General features: G+C 41.7%; 1 protein-coding gene across 12 annotated transcripts in view; it reads right to left on the reverse strand.

Annotated features, from left to right (window-relative positions):
• Positions 1-22,750, reverse strand: part of LOC129747966 (whirlin) — a 427,024-nt gene that overhangs the window by 215,835 nt on the left and 188,439 nt on the right. For 10 of the 12 annotated variants that reach the window (XM_055742407.1, XM_055742406.1, XM_055742405.1 and 7 more), the window contains exon 7: positions 14,228-14,580. In XM_055742407.1, the coding sequence (XP_055598382.1) occupies positions 14,228-14,580 (353 nt within the window). The remainder of the gene's footprint in view (positions 1-14,227; positions 14,581-22,750) is intronic. The other 2 variants (XM_055742403.1, XM_055742402.1) reach the window with 1 other exon arrangement.

A 22,750-nucleotide genomic window follows, 5' to 3' on the forward strand; every position in this document is an offset into this window, starting at 1 on the left:
TTTGTGGAAGACGAAGTGAATGGATGTCGGATGAAACCTGGAGGATGATCGATGATCGGAGAAAGGCGAAAGTCGGAATTGAGCAGGCATGTACCGGGTCAGCCAAAGCAGCCGCCCGCTTACGATATGCGGAGCTGGAAAAGGCAGTTAAACGAGCTTGTAGACGAGACAAGAGAGCCTGGACAAACTCCCTAGCCGAAGAGGGAGAAAGAGCCGCCGCCATTGGAGATATCCGATTATTATATGATATTTCTCGCCGCCTTAGTGGTGCAAGGACTAATGCAAGAATGCCGCTGAAAAACCGAGCAGGTCAGCTGCTGACAGATCGAACAGATCAGCTCAAGCGTTGGACTGAGCATTTTGATCAACTTTTCCGAGTTACAAATAGCAATGGCCAACAGAACCCGCAGCTCGAGGCGCCCACAGTAAGTCGCATTAATGGCGTCAACTCGGAAGCGCCCACGCTGGCTGAAATAGAAGCGGCAATCAAGGACATGAAATCCAACAAAGCGCCTGGAATCGATTGCATTCCTGCTGAAATGCTCAAAGCCGACCCTGCCTTGTCAGCACAAATGTTGCACCGTCTTTTCGCTGACATTTGGGATACTGCAACATTCCCGGCCGACTGGATGCAGGGTATCCTCGTAAAGGTCCCAAAGAAAGGAGACCTAACAGAGTGCGGTAACTGGCGTGGCATAACTTTGATCTGTACAACCCTTAAAGTACTCTGCAAAGTGATCCTGAACAGGATCCAGGAGAAAATCGACGCTACACTCCGACGGCAACAAGCTGGATTCCGATCCGGACGATCATGTGTGGACCACATCACAACGCTACGAATAATACTGGAACAAATCAACGAATTCCAGGACTCTCTTCTGCTGGTGTTCGTTGATTTCGAAAAAGCATTTGACCGACTGAACCACGAAAACATCTGGGCTGCTCTTAGACGACGAGGGGTCCCAGAGAAACTAGTCCATCTCATCGAAGCACAGTACGAGGCATTTTCGTGCAAGGTCTTACACGACGGTGTCTTGTCCGAACCAATCCCGGTAACTGCTGGAGTGAGACAAGGATGTATTTTGTCACCGCTGCTTTTTCTCATCGTAATGGATGAGATCTTGACTGGATCGATTGACTGTAGACCAAACCGAGGATTGCCGTGGAATCCTTCAACCATGGAGCAACTGAACGACCTTGACCTGGCAGACGATATTGTTTTGCTCGCCCAAACACAACAAGACATGCAGAGCAAACTCGACGACCTCACCGAAAGCTCCAAGGCAGCAGGTCTCAAAATCAATGTCGGAAAGACCAAGTCGATGGAAATCAATACAGAAAATCGTTCCAATTTCGTGGTAGCTGGACAACAGGTTGAGACAGTGGAGTGCTTCCAGTATCTTGGTAGCCAGATTACGCCTGATGGTGGTACCAAGAAGGACATCGAAACCCGGATCAGAAAAGCCCGATTTGCGTTTGCGAGTCTCCGAAACATCTGGCGGTCACGCCAGATCTCTCTACGAACTAAGATCCGAATCTTCAACTCAAACGTCAAATCCGTATTGCTGTACGGGTGTGAGACTTGGTGCACATATGCGGTGACGACGCGAAAACTGCAAGTTTTTGTGAATCGGTGCCTGCGGAACATCATCCGCGCTTGGTGGCCTGGCAACTGGATCTCAAACGTTGAACTTCATCGCCGGTGTCATCAAAAGGCGCTAGAAATCGAGATTCGGGAACGTAAGTGGAGATGGATTGGGCACACGCTGCGAAGAGATGAAAACGAGATTTGCAGAGAGGCGCTTGACTGGAATCCAGATGGGCATCGAAGAAGAGGCAGGCCCAAAAGCTCGTGGCGGCGAAGTCTAGCCGCTGAAATCCGCACAGTTGACGAGAACCTTGGCTGGCAGCAAGTGAAGACGCTGGCTCCGGATCGCCAGCAGTGGAGATCTTTTATCTCAGCCCTATGCGCCGGTCAATCGGCGCTGGACCCTTAGGTAGGTAGGTAGATGTGCTAGCACACTTTTGCAGGAGGTTAATTTTTTATTCACTCCAAGGACCACTGAGTGGAACTTATTTACCTTTTCGGTTTTTTTCACTGGCTGAGAAAGAAGGATTCGTGAGGCCAATGCAAAGCACGGAATCTAAATAAATTCAACCAAGCAGCTCTATTTCGACGTGAAAATTAAGAAATTACAATATAAGTTTGCTGAACTGCGGTCATACAACAGCTTCAAAATATGATGGTTGATATACTAAAATATTAAAATTGTAAATGGTACGTTCCATAATATCTTTGAAAGTTTAAACTTCACCTTAAAAAAATAATTGTTTAAAATACTCTGAAGAAATCCGCTAGCAAAATCTAAAAATTGAATATAAATAACGGTTTACCAAGAAATAGTTTCAATGAAGTGTTTTAAATGCAAGCTCAAAAACAATCCGGACTATCGACTTATAAGAAGGTAATGATTCCATATAGAAACGTCAAGCAAAACCTTAAGACAAAAATATGATTTCGGAAGCTGTGGCCTGATTGCGAACGTGTCTTTAGCCAAAGGGTCAAGGGATCGAATTCCGTCACCCTAAAACATAGGTTAACGAGATTCTATAAGTTTTCCGACGTAAAACGAACACACATGCAAAAAAATGAAACAATGTAACACAGCAAAAAAATATGTTACGATGGAAGATGTAATTTCTGGAGATTATGTAGGTTTAGGTATTTCTATTGCAATAATACATCTGTTTTCTTCGATTAACGTTAAAATTGTATTCGTTTTAAAAAGTAAGCAACGGATTACGGATCTCAGCGGTATTCGTTTGTCTTGTAAGTACTACCAAAATTTAATTGAAATTTTAGCAAACCTATAACTTTGGCGATAAATTTATGATTTTTTATATTTTTTAGGAAATTCGGCTCATTTGCATTAGCGATACAAAAAGTATTAAACGGTTTCAAACAGCCTGATACATCAAGACAATGTATCAGGTATTTGAACAAAGAAAACGGAATTTGTAAATTCTACGGAGTTTGAAAGAATACAAAATAACTTCGTACAAATTGTTAACTCTACGGAATATAAACGGATACCTATGACCAGTAATCTGTAACTGGCCCATATTGGGAGCTAGTCGATAAAACAGTTCCAAGTCGTGCTTAAAATATCATCGGCAAGTAAAAAGAGAAGCTGAAGAAGCAGTAGGGGAGATGAGGGCATAACGAGCACCCGAGGCATAATGAGAACTACGCTTTTCTACGAAAGTGCGTATTTTCTTAAATAAATTTTCATGAGGATTTGTTTCGTACTTCCTATAGTATTAATTTTTCACAAAAAATGGAATCTCCTTATCATCTTTACAGAGATATTTAAAAAAAACTAGCTTGGTTCTCAAGTTACGAAAATATTATAATTTTTGAGCACCACGAAATAAGCTCTTATGATCTTAAAATAACCTTGATCTATAATGTACGCACTGCAACATGATGTGCACATTGTTTCTCAATTTTTACCATCAAAAATTTTTTGATTTTTCACTTTTTTCAATTTTAAAACACGTTTTTACTTAAATTTGTTGACTAGGGGCATATAGAGCACCAGTAGAATCTAGCAGCGAATTAAAATTGATTTATAGCGCCACACCTTGACTAGTTTTCATCCGACAATTTAGCCTATTGGTAAGGTGTCGGAGAGGTAATCAAAAGACTAGAGTTAGATTTCTGTTCGAGGTGATTTTTTTCCATTCACAATTCATAATCGATTTTTTTATTGTTACATTATACGGCTAGTAGCATCATCCTCCTAACAAAGCACTTAATGTATGAGCGTGCGTGAATTGTTTGTATTCTACAAACAGACCTAGATTATTTTGTTATTGCTTTGTTTGATGAATCTACGACTCACCTGACTTCGTCGAATTGAATTCGCTGCTAAATTCCCCGGCAAAAACGCACATCTTGCTCTGATTAATGGTGCTCATACTGCCTCAGGGGGGGTTCTCATTATGCCTCCACAGTGGCTGGTTTTCAGCATTTGGCAAAATTTTTAAAAATGCATTTTTTAACGTTTTCATTTAGTTTTTCACGTTTCAGCCCGTTAGGGAATAGGCTTTTCAAGTGTCTGAACACGAAACAATAATGTAACCTCCATATTATAGCTATTTTCTTTGGTTAAATAACCGTTTTCCTTAAGGTGGCCATTATGCCCCCATCTCCCCTATACGACATTGTTGAAAAAGTTTGAACGCGTGGTAATGGACGACGAAACCTACGCCAAGGCAGACTTCAGACAGCTTGCTGGACAAAAGTACAAAGTAAAAAGTATACAGCAACCGGAAGGGGAAAGGTGGCAGACATTTTCAAGCATTTTAAGCTATCGAAATTTGCCAAAAAATATCTTGTCCGGCAAGCTGTCTGTACCCAGCCAACATGAAATCGTAAATGAATTCATCGCCGAACTCATATATGGATGCAAACCAAAACGGAATCGTAAATATGTACACTTACCATTTGACCATTTCGTATATTCATCGTAGAAGATGTTACATTAAGGTTGCCAGAATTTTTTCAGTACCTATCCGGGCCGGACAAATCCGGGCAATTTTTTATAAAAACTTGGCAAAATCTGAGCATCAGATTTTAAAATTGACGACCGAAATCCGGGCAATATCCGGGCAAATTTTGTCAAAACCCAAAAATTTGTCAACAAATATCAAGAAAAAAATACTAAAAAAAAATTTTTTTCATTAAAGTACATCAACAGATTTTATATCGTATTAAAGGCTTCCAAAAAACCTTTCATGATTATTTTTTATAAATCTTGCTCAAAAATTTCGTTTTGGAGGCATAAGTTTTCAATTTTTACAACACAATTAGTTTTTTTTTGTTTGTTTTATTTGCCAAATAAAGTGAATAAATTAAGGTTGCCAGAATTTTTTCCACTCCCATCCGGGCCTAGCAATTCCGGGCATTTTTTCAAAAAAACCTGGCAAAATCCGGGCATGGATTTCAATTTTTCAAATCCAAAAACCGGGCAAAAACCGGGCAAAATTGAGATGTTATTATATATAAAAGCAAAGAAAAAATGCAAAAAAAAATTAAATAATATTTTATTAATGTAATTGCAGACTTCCAACAACTTTTTGGAACAATTAAATATTTAAAGGTTTATAGAAGTAAATCAGCGAAATTATTTGAAACAACCGTTGAAAATTTCCATGCCGTCAATCGATTTTGCTGAAACTTACTCAAAAACTTTGATTTTTTTTTGGTTTCTTTGTAAAAATTGTGAAATAAGCCGGGCAATATCCGGACTTTTTCCACGATATCCGGGCAACCGGGCCGGACCGGACTTTCTCAAAATTGTGCATCAAATATCCGGGCAAACCCGGATAAAACCGGGCAATCTGGCAAGTTTAGAATAAATCCGGGCAACATCCGGGCATTTTCCAATGAAATCCGGGCAAACGGACCGGGCCGGACTGTTCCCAAATTTTGTATTAAATATCCGGGCAAACCCGGATAAAACCAGGCAATCTGGCAACCTTATGTAACATCCAAATGAAATACGACTGAGTTACGATATGTTGGATGAAGAGTATTTAGTTCTACCGATGTCAAATAATCAAATGAAATCTTATAACGGTCGTTTAAGATTTCTTAAGTAGGGTTCACAAATAATTTTTTGAATCGAAATCATAAATGACTCCTGATAAATTTGTAAGGAATACCACATAAGCATCGTCTCGCGTATCAATTTCTAGGCAAATTAGCACCGTGTCTTTCCGATATACAGTTGCGTTCAAAAAAGAATGAAATCGCATTAAGCTGCGCACCCACTTCCAACTTTGACAAGCTGCTATTTCTCTCTCGGTTTATATTTTTTCATGAAAATTTCACACAATCCAGTTCTACTATCCAACTAACACTCCACACAATTTGAAGTCTTTTCAATGACGAGAAACAAAGATACAGCTTTTCCCGTAAAAAAGGGAAATTTGGAATTTCTTCACTAAATTAGCTGTATCTTTGACAATTTTCATCGAAAAATCTTGAAATTTGGTCTAAAGGTGTAAAAATGTTTGACCTAATATTAGGCCAAGTTTCGTCAACATCGATGAACGTGATCAAAAATGGTGCCGGATTGAAAATGAGGTTCATTATCGCTCAGCAGACGATTTCATTCTTTTTTGGACGGATGTTTGTATGGAACAATCGTAATCTAAGTATTCTTGGTTTTTTCTTCCACAAAACCAACATTCATTACAAAGAATGTTGTAAATGGATATGAACTTCATCCTTGCTTTGTTAAGAAATAGAAATTGTTCCAACAGAGCTGGTATTGAAACAAAAGAGCGAATTGAATATTCGCTTTAATTGTGGATCAAATTTATGTATCGGTATAATTAGCAGGTCATTTCTAAAACTCTGTTTTTCTTATTTTGAAACCCTGTTGAAACATTCTCTCTTTCGAAACAAAGTACGAATTAAGTTTTTAGCAATTTACAACATTCTTTTTGATAACTTTTGGTTTTGAGAAAGATAAAACCAAGAATACATGGATTACGATGTTTTCTATACAAACATCCGTCCAAAAAAGAATGAAATCGTCTGCTGAGCGATAATGAACCTCATTTTCAATCCGGCACCATTTTTGATCACGTTCATCGATGTTGACGAAACTTGGCCTAATATTAGGTCAAACATTTTTACACCTTTAGACCAAATTTCAAGATTTTTCGATGAAAATTGTCAAAGATACAGCTAATTTAGTGAAGAAATTCCAAATTTCCCTTTTTTACGGGAAAAGCTGTATCTTTGTTTCTCGTCATTGAAAAGACTTCAAATTGTGTGGAGTGTTAGTTGGATAGTTGAACTAAATTGTGTGAAATTTTCATGAAAAAATATAAACCGAGAGAGAAATGGCAGCTTGTCAAATTTGGAAAGGGGATGCGCAGCTTAATGCGATTTCATTCTTTTTTGAACGCAACTGTAGCTACAAGTATTATAACAAGTATAATAACTATCGTATAATCGGTCAAATTCTTCTAAGCAGATACCTAGGGTTCGCCCATATCTCATCATCATATCATGTCATATCAAAACTTCGCGTGTCATGCAGATGTGCATTTTTGCGATCGTGCTAGCAATTTTCTTTCTGGATTATAATTTTGTGTGAATTGACAACTAAAGGTAAGTTTTAGAGAAAAAAAAATCGTTGAAAACAAAACTTCACTGATATTTTTTTTTTCATATATATCTGCTCTGCCCTACTAGGCTACAACAAAAATCCCGCCGGTTAATCGAAAGAAAATTGATGAGCAACCCAACCTGAACAAAGCTGAAAAGGTGTCGTAAATGAAAGCTGAATGAAACTGAAAACTTTTCGAATAAATCCGTCATCTAGAGCAGTCAAAGGAGAAGGACAAGAATATCAGTGAGAAGAATTTTGGAATAAAAAGGTTAATAAAAATAAATTCAACAGTTTATTTTATTTCCATGTAAATTATTATTTCTTAGTCGTATATCAATCACAATAATACACACAAAGTGTTACTTAAAGAAATCACGAAATCGGTTAATAGTACAAATAGTACAAGACTACATCACAAATCTCTGAACATCGTATAAGATTGCAACACACCTCGCATAAAGGATGACTTTAATCGTCAATTTATCAAGAGATCGCTTAAAGTCGTAAAACGGTAAAACACACATCGCATAAAGTGTTGTTGGAACTGTCAATCATCCTGTGAGTTTGTGACGTTGAGTGAGGCAACAGACGATTCCGTTTGATTAATAGTAGATGTATTAAAAAAATCCTAGAATTACAATTCATTTGTGTGTTACTAATTGTGTTTACATAATCTTAATAATAACTTACGTTTATTGATTTTCCTGCTCTTCTTATCTCATTCCCCAGCAAACATAACATCGCATTAGAAGTGTCAGCTCAACTCGTTAACAATGTTAATGCGAATCGTAATTCCTACCAAACCAAGTAAATGATCGTAAAAATGGTTGGTTAAAGTCTACCGACTCGTATATGACGAAAGTCCGCCATGTTTGCAAATTTGTCTCCCGCGTGCAGGATTCAAATGAGAAAACAACCTTGTTGTTCTCTTTGCGATAAGCAGTGCAACCAGATTTCTAAAAATCAGAGGGTCCATTTGGATAAACTGGCCAATGAGAGAAGCAGCAAATATTGTCGCTGGCAACGGTTTGCATGCAATGAGTGCAAAATTTGCGCTCTCTCGCATACTGTCAGGATGTACGGTAAAAGGTGTTGTATATCGTCCAATTTTTACAAATCTTATCGCTTAAGCCAGAAGTTGAAAATATGTATGTATATTGCCTCCACTTTAGTACGTAAATGCTGTTTTTTCGAGTTATATAAGATGATTTTATAATGTATATGAAACGTATAGCAAAGTTTGTTGAGAAATATACCTACAAAAATGTTTGCTGGGTCAACTTCTCAACTCTTTCTGGCTGCTCATTAGTTTGCAAGCAGCAGTATCTGAAGGTAATGAAGTTGATTTAGTGATAGTATAATTACTTCTTCTTTCTAGGTTGTTCTTACAGGTGGTGTGTTCCAGGTAAGTATTTACGGTAAGTATTCTCCCTCACGGGCAATATGATTTCAGATTTCACGGGTAAGTATGTTTGTGGCAATTGATTTGTGCTTTCATCAACTGGTTTTAAACGCTAAGCGATCTTGTGGTATTGGCACTATTTCATTTACACACTGTGTGTTTCACCGGCGGACTACACGGAAAATAATAAAAAGGTAAAATTTACCGAGATAAAAAGGTGAACGCTCGTGAAAGCCAAAAAGGTAACTTCTACCTCTTCGAGGTGAAACTCACCTCACAGCGAGGTAAAGTTTACCTGAATTGAACTGGAAAAAAAGGTTCAATTCACCGAGAAAAAAAGTGAATCCACAAAAGGTAAATCTTACCTCGTTGCGAGGTGAAGTTCACCTGAATTGAGCTGAATAAAAAAGTATAATTCACCTAGAAAAAAAGGTAAATCCAAATAAGGTAAAACTTACCTCGTAGCGAGGTTAAGTTGACCTGGTTTGAGCTAAACAAAACGGTACAATTCTTCTCGAAAAAAGGTAACAATTTGCCGAACCCGTTTATTGAGGTTAAGTTGTTTTGTCATTCAGGAACAAGTTTTGTTGTGTGCCTTATATGTGAAAATCGGAATAGAATGGTAAGTGTTTTCTTAGATATCATTTAGTTGTGCTGGTTGTCGTCATAATATATTGCTTTTGTTCCAGATCGGCACCGGATGACGGTGTATTCCACGTCATCCTCCAGCCGGAAAAGCCGAACCTGACCGGATTAGGCGAACGGAGGAGATCATGAATGTACGCAACGCAGGAGGATTCAGCGGCCATGGCGGCTCAGAAGAACGCGAAGCCGAATTACCAGTCCTTATTTATCTTCAATAAATATAATTTTTGAATTAATTTTGTATTTTTTTTTATCCTTATTGAAGAAACCATTGCAATCAAACCAACCAGCATCTACCTTTTAAATCAGTAAATGGGAAAACAGTATTATTTACTATTTTGCTAGGTGAATGCGAAAAAGGTAGAATTTACCTTTTTGCTAGGTGAATTGAAAAAAGGTAAAATTTACCTCGAAAGAGGGGTGGAAAAAATTCACCTCGCAAAAAGGTAAATTTTACCTTTTTTTTATTTTCCGTGTACAATCGATTCAGGCCTAAATATAATAAGATTTACAAACTTCTTGCACTTAGCACAACGTATTGATAATTTTCAATGGCTACTATCAATTTTTCTTGAGCAATGCTATGATGATCTCATTATTCTACGCCAACAATTGCGCCTTCTCAGAATGTCGACTGTCATTTAGTTCCCCGAGCTAAAGTGCTTTAGTAGAGACGCGACACATCCCATCATCGTCAATGTGCATGAATGTAACATACAACATGCCGCCAATGCGACATAAAGTACCAAAATATTTTGTACATCGTAAGTATCATCACATATGATGTTATCAAAATCGTTAATCATTGAATAACGAAAACATGTACGTTAGGAGTTTATTCGAAAAAAATTGCAACACTTCAATTAAGCTACCTAGTAATATAATGTGTACGTATGAAAAAAATAGTGACAATCTGTCAAGCGGTTTTTGAGATAGCGTTCAATACAAAAACTTAATGACAAATTTTTTGGGCAAGATCAAGAAAAATCAGGAAAGTTCCAGGAGACACAAAACCAGTAGAAAAACAGCTATTTTTCACAAAAAAGTGTTCCACTTTTTTCGAATACACTCCTAATATCGCCTCCACTTTTGGTAGGTGTTTGATTTTTTCTTACGTCATATACGATGATTAGTGTCGACATAGATGTACGTATATCATAGGATGTACCTACCAAATTTTTGGCTGGGTATCTGCGGCTTGGAAAGCGACATTTTCGTTGCAACCGGGAAAATTTACGTGAAAGAGTGTCTTCAAAAGCGTTGGCTGTCTTTTCTGAAGAAACATGACTTGTCTATACTGTTTTGGCCGGATTTGGCATCCTGCCATTATGAAAAGAAACCATGGAGTGGTATGCCGCTAACAACATTCAGGATGTGCCCAAGGATAAGAACCTTGCCAACATGCCAGAACTTCGCCCAATCGAAAAATATTGGACATTAGTTTAGCAAAAATTAACAAGACCCAAAAAATGTTAGCAGCGAAGAGCACCTTAAAGCAAACTGGTGATCTGCGGCGATGAAAGTGGATAAGGTGCCTGTACAAAATCTGATGGCAGGGGTCAAATGAAAGGCTCGCCAATTTTGACTTGGTCGACTGGAATCTTAACTGAGTTTTATTTTGTGACTTTCACACATAAATACACTTTAAAACAGAAAGATGCCTACAATGATTTTTCAAACAAATAATTCATTTACACACCTGCAGGGCAGCTAAAATAATTCCTCGAAGCTTCGTATGGCATATCTTTCAAAACGATCCCCAGTTTAAATATCTTTGCTCTTTTTTTGCTGAATTTTACCACAAATTAACATTAAGGGAGTTTCCTCATCAGGTGTGAGGTCATGAACCAATTGGTTATTGTAAATTTTGAAAGGCTTCTTGAGCAAAATTTTCAAACCAGATTTATGTCTATATACCATGTCCTCATGACAATGCAGGTAAACCCTTCTTCGTATTCTTCCGCTCGTGTTTGTATCCCAGACTACGAGGATTCTTCTGTCCAGTTTGATTTGTCCATGCAGCAGGAAATTCGTGGAATCCCGGATCCGCATCGTCCACTTCTGATTCCAAGAATTTTCGAAGCTTAATATAGACACGTCGATGCTGATAAAATGTACTTTACTGATGCATCACTTATAGAGGAATCAACAGGATTTGGAGTGTTCAACGAAATATCTAGCGCCTCTTACAGCCTCGAGTCACCATGCTCTGTGTATATAGCAGAGTTAGCAGCAATTCATTGGGCTTTGGACAGTATCGCTTCAAGGCCAGTTGGGCACTACTTTATTGTAACGGATAGTCTGAGTTCTGTTCTTCGAGAAGATACAGGATAGTTTGAGTGCTTTATCAAAACGTCGCTTTACCATCACCTTTGTTTGGGTTCCCTCCCATTGCTCGATAGAGGGTAATGAGAAGGCAGACTCTCTGGCAAAGGTGGGGGCGATGGAAGGCGACACGTATCAGCGTGAAATCGCCTTCAACGAATTTTACTTTTTAGTTCAAAGAAACTCTCTTGTCAACTGGCAGCGCATATGGGACGACGATGAGTTGGGTCGGTGGCTGCACTCGATTATCCCAAGGGTAAGCCTTAAACCATGGTTTAATAGATTGGACCTGAGTCGAGATTTTATTCGTATATTTTCCCGTCTCATGTCCAATCATTATTCCTTAGACGCGGTACTCTATCGTTTTGATATTGCTGGCAGCAATTTGTGTAGTTGCGGCCAAGGTTACCATGACATCGAGCATATTGTTTGGTCGTGCGAGGTCCATCTTGTCGCTAGAACAAATTTGATAGACTCCCTTCGGGCCCGAGGAAAACCACCCTATGTTCCAGTGAGAGATATGCTGGCTGTCATAGACTTGGACTATATGTTTGAAATATACCTTTTCCTAAAAGCTATTGATCTTCGTCTATAATTCTTTTTATTTTCATATTTCCCTATCTATCTTCTTTTTGCTTTAAAAGTGAACTAGCTATAAGCACAATTGTAATCAAACAAAACGAGTTTGGCTTAAAGCCTAAAGGTACGAGCCGTTTCAAATAAAGAATTTACAAAAAAAAAAAACATTAAGGGAGTCTCAAATCGCTTAAGACGATGTCTAAATTCAAGATCTTAACGAGGCGACAAGAAGGAGAAGCGATCTGACAAAAAATCTAGTTGGGCAGGCGATATTCTGATGTGCAGATAAAGGTAGAATTTTAGTCACAACCGGCACTATCTATCAGGAAGTTGATGTCAACGATAGGTTCCGAGATGTTTTCGGCCAGGTTTCATCTCAAGCCACTGCGGAAAAAAGCCCTGAAGTGGTTAGCGGCCAACAACGTCCAACTAATCTGTTAAAACTTAGCACTTTCCGTCACCCGTGTAGAATTCAAAATTTAGACATCGTCTTTTTAGGGAAAATCGAGCCTTTCCACTCTCGATAATCTTCAACAAATCGCTAGAGGAGGCTGTATTTCCCAGGATGTGGAAGACTGCTTCAATTACTCCAATTCATAAAGCTGGAAACATACACCGAGCGGAAAATTATCGCGAAATATCGATTCTGAGCTGTTTTCCGAAAAATTTTGAGTTTCTCGTTTATGATGTGCTGTACCAAACTGTGCGACATACAATCTCTGAAGATAAATATGGGTTCATGAAAAGAAGATCGACTACCACTAAACTCATGACGTGCGTATCGAAATTAGTTGACAGGCTTGATAAACATAAACAAGTTGACGCCGTGTACGTAGATCTGAGTAAGGCTTTCGACAAGGTACCGCATGTTTTGGCTGTTAAAAAATTGCGGCGATTGGATCTTAATGATTGGCTCTGCATTTGGATAACCTCATATCATGTAGGCCGAGCTGCTTTCGTTCGACTTGGCTCTGTTTACTCGACACCTTTCAAAATTACCTTGGGATTTTCTCAGGGAAGTCACCTGGGACCACTGATATTGCTCCTCTTAATCTACGATTTGAATGCTACTCTTAAGTCAGAAAACCGCTGTACGCCGACGACCTCAAAATTTTCCGAACAATTTCTTCGTTAGTCGACTGCTGCGCTCTCCAAAAGGACATTGACAGTCTGCTAGATTGGTGCCATCAAAACGACATGACTCCGAATACTGCCAACTGTATCACCATCTCGTTCACTCGACAACAAAGTCCCATCACTTCCGAGTACAAAATGTCAACGATTAACTTGAATCGCACATCGGTCCTCAAAGACCTTGGTATCACTTTAGACAACAAGCTCAGCTTCTCCCAGCATATTTTCAGGTCAATAGCCAAAAATTTCGCAGTTCTTGACTTCATACGACGGAACACGCAGTTTTTTAGTGACTTCTACAGTCTGAAATCACTGTATTGTGCCCTTGTGCGTAGCATTCTCGAATTTGGAGAGCAAATTTGGGCACCATATCAGGCGGTATAATCGAAAAAATAGAGAGAGTACAACGATGCTTCGTCAGATGCGCTCTACGCCAGCTACCTTGGAACGACGCCCTTGAACTTCCGCTTAGGAAAAACGTTGCTCGCTACTTAATCTACCGACGCTGCCTGGCATCAAGGCGCGTATTCTTACAACGACTCTCCATTTTCGACATCTCGCAGAATAACGTGGATTGTCCAGAACTGTTATCACTTCTACCGTTTAATGCTCCTCTAAGAACTATCCGATCCCAGGAAAGGCTGAGACTCTCTCATCTTCGGACTCAATACGGTCAAAACCACTCTTTAGATGTATGTTGTGTTAGATAAGTCCGGATGTTGCCTTTATTTTTGCTTGAAAATTTTGAGTTCAAATACCCGAATTTAACCAAGTTTTAAGATAAAATAGCTCGATTTGCACGGCCCGGCCGGGTACGTGGAAGAAAAGTTCTGACAAGCTTGACGATATGTTAATAAAAGTTCAAAGATTATAAACACCAAATGACTCCAACAAATTTTGATAAATAGTTTTGAAGAAACAAAATCAACGCTAACTGTAATGTACTCACCGATCCCTCCGTTCCGGCCTCCGCCCGCCGTACTCGTAGGGGGGCGAGGCCGGCCTCCCTTGTCGGTCCATCCAGGAACAGGTTTGCCGGTTCGGGGGCGGCGGATAGACGGGACCTCCCCCAGCTGCCATCACAGCCGATGCTGGACCTCCGATGACTCCGCCGACCAGCGAGGTCCCCAACGGATCGGCCACGGCTGCCGCCAGTCGACTGGTGCTGCCCACAACACTCGGAGGCGGCCCAAAGCCATGAAGCGGAGCCGCCGAACTGTTCATGATCGAACTCGCTGAACCGGGAGGCGCTCGGACCGTCATGCTGATCTGCCGCGACGATTTCAGGATCTGCACACATCTCTACAGTGATTACCACCGGGGTTTTTTACACGGTGGAAAAAGAAACAAGAAAAAGCAAACATGGCAATAGAACTAGGACAGAAATAGATAGAGATAGGTTTGGAGGGAAGACCGAGTTCCGAGTGGAAGAAAACTGGCAGAATACACGAAGAAATTTCGAAGAATAAAAGGTGATTTGAGGTGCCGAAATTTGAAAATGTTGAAGAAAAGCAGATTTCTACAAAACAAACTAAAAGGACTCAAAAACTACGAATTTAAGACCAAGAAACTCAACAAATGTAAAATTAGAAATTAAATGAAACTGTCCTTTCGAAGTACAGGCTTAAGTAACATTAGTGAAAAACTGATAATCTCATTCTGCAATGCGGAAAACAAAATTTCATTTCAATCGAATCTTTGAACCAATTTTATCGAGCATTCCGCAGTGACAAGAAACAATTCGTAATTACTTTGCATACGTTTTAACTCCTCGGGGATTGGACTAAGTTTTGGTTTCTCCCCCAACAGGATTGGGAAAACGGAACGAAAAAACGAAAGCAGAAAAAATAGAAGATTTACGGCCAAACCAAGTATTTGACAAATCCCTGCTTCTATGGCAAATGTTTGGCTGGACCTAGACCAAGGTCCCAGAGCACGTTGCCAAAATGGTATCAAATAACAGGAGCAGCTCCGGAAAAAGGACACCGGAGACAGAGAAGCAAATAGAGAAAGTAGGTACCTACTCGTTAAGTGCAACAAGCAAAAGCTCCCCTTCCTTCCCCGATTCTTTTACTCCACCAATAATGGGGAAAAAAACTTTACCATTTCCTCCGGCGACTTGTCGCCAGTAAGTTCTCTTTTCCCACCGGATGAGAAAGGGAGTTTAATTCTGTATGTAATTGTTCCGACACTAAATGGATTATGTTTGTTCCGGTTTCGATGCTCGAGCTGGAATTTTGGGGACTGGTAAGAAGCAAAAAAAAGTCTTTCAATGTTGTCGAAGGCGGACGGAGGCCAATGGGCGTAGATGCTTGTACAAAGCTAACGGAAACACTAACCGATTTTGTACCGAACGGAGGTCATGCTGTGATTTATGTCGATGGTTTTTCCTTTCGTTTTGCTATCAATTGAAAGCCGATTGGAAGTTGCAGGCTTTAATTTGATTTTAATTAAAATAATCCATCAATTTATAAGGAATAGCAAAACGGACTATCTTAAACCGACTTAAAGTTCAACTGACAGCATTATTTTTTGATTAACCAACTGGTAGACTGACAGACTGACAGATAGAATAACAGGCTGAATGACAAACCGACTGACTGACAAACTGACAGACTAAGAGACTGACTGACAGACTGACTGACAGACTGACTGAAAGACTGTCTGACAGACTGACAGACTGACTGACTGACTGACTGACAGACTGACTGACAGACTGACTGACAGACTGACTGACAGACTGACTGACAGACTGACTGACAGACTGACTGATAGACTGACTGACAGACTGACTGACAGACTGACTGACAGACTGACTGACAGACTGACTGACAGACTGACTGACAGACTGACTGACAGACTGACTGACAGACTGACTGACAGACTGACTGACAGACTGACAGACTGAATGACAGACTGACAGACTGACTGACAGACTGACTGACAGACTGACTGACAGACTGACTGACAGACTGACTGACAGACTGACTGACAGACTGACTGACAGACTGACTGACAGACTGACTGACAGACTGACTGACAGACTGACTGACAGACTGACTGACAGACTGACTGACAGACTGACTGACAGACTGACTGACAGACTGACTGACAGACTGACTGACAGACTGACTGACAGACTGACTGACAGACTGACTGACAGACTGACTGACAGACTGACTGACAGACTGACTGACAGACTGACTGACAGACTGACTGACAGACTGACTGACAGACTGACTAACAAACTGACTGACAGATTCACTGACAGATTCACTGACAGACTGACTGACAGACTGACTGACAGACTGACTGACAGACTGACTGACAGACTGACTGACAGACTGACTGACAGACTGACTGACAGACTGACTGACAGACTGACTGACAGACTGACTGACAGACTGACTGACAGACTGACTGACAGACTGACTGACAGACTGACTGACAGACTGACTGACAGACTGACTGACAGACTGACTGACAGACTGACTGACAGACTGACTGACAGACTGACTGACAGACTGACTGACAGACTGACTGACAGACTGACTGACAGACTGACTGACAGACTGACTGACAGACTGACTGACAGACTGACTGACAGACTGACTGACAGACTGACTGACAGACTGACTGACAGACTGACTGACAGACTGACTGACAGACTGACTGACAGACTGACTGACAGACTGACTGACAGACTGACTGACAGACTGACTGACAGACTGACTGACAGACTGACTGACAGACTGACTGACAGACTGACTGACAGACTGACTGACAGACTGACTGACAGACTGACTGACAGACTGACTGACAGACTGACTGACAGACTGACTGACAGACTGACTGACAGACTGACTGACAGACTGACTGACAGACTGACTGACAGACTGACTGACAGACTGACTGACAGACTGACTGACAGACTGACTGACAGACTGACTGACAGACTGACTGACAGACTGACTGACAGACTGACTGACAGACTGACTGACAGACTGACTGACAGACTGACTGACAGACTGACTGACAGACTGACTGACAGACTGACTGACAGACTGACTGACAGACTGACTGACAGACTGACTGACAGACTGACTGACAGACTGACTGACAGACTGACTGACAGACTGACTGACAGACTGATAGATTTTTTACCAGACTAATTGACAGACTGACTGATTGACAGCCTAAATAACAGACTGATTTAAGAATAGATTGAAAATACTGAGAGACTTTTGCATTACATTTTTTAAGTCTAATTCATTACGAATTTACTGGAATTGTCTTCTGATCTTTTGAGCTTCTTTATTACTTTAATTTGGTATTCAAATTAGTTTGAAAAAGGTTATAGCACCTTTGAGTTACTTAGTTTTTCTCCGCGATTTCAGTTCCCATGTCTAAAGAAATAAACACAAAATTAGCATAATAGCATTCATAAGCCACCGTCCTACTACTGCACTGGAATAAGTATTATCCGTCCTATTTAAAGTGCATTCTCTCTCTCTCTTTTTCCACCACAGTTTTTCTTTGCCTACCGCAGAAAATTCCGTCTGAGGCCAAGATTATCATAAAATAGCTTTCTTACCAGGGAGCGCCAAACACAAACCGCTGCAAATTTTCATCCCGAGGAAATGTCGTCGTCTTCGGCAATAATCTGCACATAATGCCGGGGAAGATTTTCCTGGTGGGCTTGAACATTTTGCTCCCAATCCGGGTGGGCTTGACAGGGAGATGATGGTTCTCTTCCCATCCGGTAAACTTTGATGCCGGAGAATGTTTTGCGGAATCCGGTTGTTCCACTATTTGAGGCCGGGGAAGTCTGGTGGTCTACTCAACTTCCGGCAAAGCAAAGTCTTCCTACATAGAGCCCACCACAGCTCCCAGGCCTCGGGAAAATTGGTGCCTCGAGACTCAAAGAATACTTTTCACTTCCATCGACCGAGACGACGACACGTCAATTGCATCGCCAAGTAAGAGAGTGTGTTTTGCAGCAAAGGGAATTGCCGAGAAGCTGGAAATTTGTCGTTTGTTTTTTTTCCATCAGTTTAGGGTGTCATAGGATTTACTTAGTTTTATGAAAGGAAGCTTGAAAATTTTAAAACTAAAGTTTAAAAAATGTTTTTTTTTTCGCTGAACGTTAATCAAATTAAAAAAAAATCTTGAATCCAAATGTTTGTTTTTACACCAAGAAAGTACATTTTAGAAAAACTTCCACCCTAGAGCACCATCTTTTTTAAAGTTTCCAATAAAAGAGTGTCACTATCAGCAACTCAGCAATGCCACAGCTATGTAGATCCACAAACATCCCCAAACACACACACACAATCCATTTGGATAAACCTTTGGGTTTGAAAAGTCCTTCGAGGCTTAAGAAATCCTTTTGGAGAGGAAGTGTGAGAAAATGAAGCAATTTGAAATGCAAATGAATGTGGATGTAAAGTTCCTCCTAAAGCAGTAGCCGCCCAACTCACACTTAATCTCGGTGAAATCTGTGAAATCTGAAATCTGTTTGTTTGTAAAAACTTAAAATGGAGAAAGGCAAACGAATTTGTTTTTTTTTGGAAAGGTTGAAGGCATCAAATGCGAATCAAAAATTTTCACACGATTGTGGAAAAAAGAGTCAGTTTCAGTTCGGAATTTCTTAAAACAAAGCATCAAACACATTGAAGTTAAATAAAAACTAAAAAATCTTCAAGCTGACACTTTGCCGAAGAACCAGACAATATATCAGTCAGTCTGTCAGTCAGTCTGTCAGTCAGTCTGTCAGTCAGTCTGTCAGTCAGTCAGTCTGTCAGTCAGTCTGTAAGTCAGTCTGTCAGTCAGTCTGTCAGTCAGTCTGTCAGTCAGTCTGTCAGTTAGTCTGTCAGTCAGTCTGTCAGTCAGTCTGTCAGTCAGTCTGTCAGTCAGTCTGTCAGTCAGTCTGTCAGTCAGTCTGTCAGTCAGTCTGTCAGTCAGTCTGTCAGTCAGTCTGTCAGTCAGTCTGTCAGTCAGTCTGTCAGTCAGTCTGTCAGTCAGTCTGTCAGTCAGTCTGTCAGTCAGTCTGTCAGTCAGTCTGTCAGTCAGTCTGTCAGTCAGTCTGTCAGTCAGTCTGTCAGTCAGTCTGTCAGTCAGTCTGTCAGTCAGTCTGTCAGTCAGTCTGTCAGTCAGTCTGTCAGTCAGTCTGTCAGTCAGTCTGTCAGTCAGTCTGTCAGTCAGTCTGTCAGTCAGTCTGTCAGTCAGTCTGTCAGTCAGTCTGTCAGTCAGTCTGTCAGTCAGTCTGTCAGTCAGTCTGTCAGTCAGTCTGTCAGTCAGTCTGTCAGTCAGTCTGTCAGTCAGTCTGTCAGTCAGTCTGTCAGTCAGTCTGTCAGTCAGTCTGTCAGTCAGTCTGTCAGTCAGTCTGTCAGTCAGTCTGTCAGTCAGTCTGTCAGTCAGTCTGTCAGTCAGTCTATCAGTCAGTCTGTCAGTCAGTCTGTCAGTCAGTCTGTCAGTCTGTCAGTCAGTCTGTCAGTCAGTCTGCCAGTCAGTCTGTCAGTCAGTCTGTCAGTCAGTCTGTCAGTCAGTCTGTCAGTCAGTCTGTCAGTCAGTCTGTCAGTCAGTCTGTCAGTCAGTCTGTCAGTCAGTCAGTCTATCAGTCAGTCTGTCAGTCAGTCTGTCAGTCAGTCTGTCAGTCAGTCTGTCAGTCAGTCTGTCAGTCAGTCTGTCAGTCAGTCTGTCAGTCAGTCTGTCAGTCAGTCTGTCAGTCAGTCTGTCAGTCAGTCTGTCAGTCAGTCTGTCAGTCAGTCTGTCAGTCAGTCTGTCAGTCAGTCTGTCAGTCAGTCTGTCAGTCAGTCTGTCAGTCAGTCTGTCAGTCAGTCTGTCAGTCAGTCTGTCAGTCAGTCTCTCAGTCAGTCTGTCAGTCAGTCTGTCAGTCAGTCTGTCAGTCAGTCTGTCAGTCAGTCTGTCAGTCAGTCTGTCAGTCAGTCTGTCAGTCAGTCTGTCAGTCAGTCTGTCAGTCAGTCTGTCAGTCAGTCTGTCAGTCAGTCTGTCAGTCAGTCTGTCAGTCAGTCTGTCAGTCTGTCAGTCAGTCTGTCAGTCAGTCTGTCAGTCTGTCAGTCAGTCTGTCAGTCAGTCTCTCAGTCAGTCTGTCAGTCAGTCTGTCAGTCAGTCTGTCAGTCAGTCTGTCAGTCAGTCTGTCAGTCAGTCTGTCAGTCAGTCTGTCAGTCAGTCTGTCAGTCAGTCTGTCAGTCAGTCTGTCAGTCAGTCTGTCAGTCAGTCTGTCAGTCAGTCTGTCAGTCAGTCTGTCAGTCAGTCTGTCAGTCAGTCTGTCAGTCAGTCTGTCAGTCAGTCTGTCAGTCAGTCTGTTAGTCAGTCTGTCAGTCAGTCTGTCAGTCAGTCTGTCAGTCAGTCTGTCAGTCAGTCTGTCAGTCAGTCTGTCAGTCAGTCTGTCAGTCAGTCTGTCAGTCAGTCTGTCAGTCAGTCTGTCAGTCAGTCTGTCAGTCAGTCTGTCAGTCAGTCTGTCAGTCAGTCTGTCAGTCAGTCTGTCAGTCAGTCTGTCAGTCAGTCTGTCAGTCAGTCTGTCAGTCAGTCTGTCAGTCAGTCTGTCAGTCAGTCTGTCAGTCAGTCTGTCAGTCAGTCTGTCAGTCAGTCTGTCAGTCAGTCTGTCAGTCAGTCTGTCAGTCAGTCTGTCAGTCAGTCTGTCAGTCAGTCTGTCAGTCAGTCTGTCAGTCAGTCTGTCAGTCAGTCTGTCAGTCAGTCTGTCAGTCAGTCTGTCAGTCAGTCTGTCAGTCAGTCTGTCAGTCAGTCTGTCAGTCAGTCTGTCAGTCAGTCTGTCAGTCAGTCTGTCAGTCAGTCTGTCAGTCAGTCTGTCAGTCAGTCTGTCAGTCAGTCTGTCAGTCAGTCTGTCAGTCAGTCTGTCAGTCAGTCTGTCAGTCAGTCTGTCAGTCAGTCTGTCAGTCAGTCTGTCAGTCAGTCTGTCAGTCAGTCTGTCAGTCAGTCTGTCAGTCAGTCTGTCAGTCAGTCTGTCAGTCAGTCTGTCAGTCAGTCTGTCAGTCAGTCTGTCAGTCAGTCTGTCAGTCAGTCTGTCAGTCAGTCTGTCAGTCAGTCTGTCAGTCAGTCTGTCAGTCAGTCTGTCTGTCAGTCAGTCTGTCAGTCAGTCTGTCAGTCAGTCTGTCAGTCAGTCTGTCAGTCAGTCTGTCAGTCAGTCTATCAGTCAGTCTGTCAGTCAGTCTGTCAGTCAGTCTGTCAGTCAGTCTGTCAGTCAGTCTGTCAGTCAGTCTGTCAGTCAGTCTGTCAGTCAGTCTGTCAGTCAGTCTGTCAGTCAGTCTGTCAGTCAGTCTGTCAGTCAGTCTGTCAGTCAGTCTGTCAGTCAGTCTGTCAGTCAGTCTGTTAGTCAGTCTGTCAGTCAGTCTGTCAGTCAGTCTGTCAGTCAGTCTGTCAGTCTGTCAGTCAGTCTGTCAGTCAGTCTGTCAGTCAGTCTGTCAGTCAGTCTGTCAGTCAGTCTGTCAGTCAGTCTGTCAGTCAGTCTGTCAGTCAGTCTGTCAGTCAGTCTGTCAGTCAGTCTGTCAGTCAGTCTGTCAGTCAGTCTGTCAGTCAGTCTGTCAGTCAGTCTGTCAGTCAGTCTGTCAGTCAGTCTGTCAGTCAGTCTGTCAGTCAGTCTGTCAGTCAGTCTGTCAGTCAGTCTGTCAGTCAGTCTGTCAGTCAGTCTGTCAGTCAGTCTGTCAGTCAGTCTGTCAGTCAGTCTGTCAGTCAGTCTGTCAGTCAGTCTGTCAGTCAGTCTGTCAGTCAGTCTGTCAGTCAGTCTGTCAGTCAGTCTGTCAGTCAGTCTGTCAGTCAGTCTGTCAGCCAGTCTGTCAGTCAGTCTGTCAGTCAGTCTGTCAGTCAGTCTGTCAGTCAGTCTGTCAGTCAGTCTGTCAGTCAGTCTGTCAGTCAGTCTGTCAGTCAGTCTGTCAGTCAGTCTGTCAGTCAGTCTGTCAGTCAGTCTGTCAGTCAGTCTGTCAGTCAGTCTGTCAGTCAGTCTGTCAGTCAGTCTGTCAGTCAGTCTGTCAGTCAGTCTGTCAGTCAGTCTGTCAGTCAGTCTGTCAGTCAGTCTGTCAGTCAGTCTGTCAGTCAGTCTGTCAGTCAGTCTGTCAGTCAGTCTGTCAGTCAGTCTGTCAGTCAGTCTGTCAGTCAGTCTGTCAGTCAGTCTGTCAGTCAGTCTGTCAGTCAGTCTGTCAGTCAGTCTGTCAGTCAGTCTGTCAGTCAGTCTGTCAGTCAGTCTGTCAGTCAGTCTGTCAGTCAGTCTGTCAGTCAGTCTGTCAGTCAGTCTGTCAGTCAGTCTGTCAGTCAGTCTGTCAGTCAGTCTGTCAGTCAGTCTGTCAGTCAGTCTGTCAGTCAGTCTGTCAGTCAGTCTGTCAATCAGTCTGTCAGTCAGTCTGTCAGTCAGTCTGTCAGTCAGTCTGTCAGTCAGTCTGTCAGTCAGTCTGTCAGTCAGTCTGTCAATCAGTCTGTCAGTCAGTCTGTCAGTCAG

The sequence above is a fragment of the Uranotaenia lowii genome, chromosome 2 (genome assembly GCF_029784155.1).
Source record: "Uranotaenia lowii strain MFRU-FL chromosome 2, ASM2978415v1, whole genome shotgun sequence".
NCBI lineage: Eukaryota > Metazoa > Arthropoda > Insecta > Diptera > Culicidae > Uranotaenia > Uranotaenia lowii.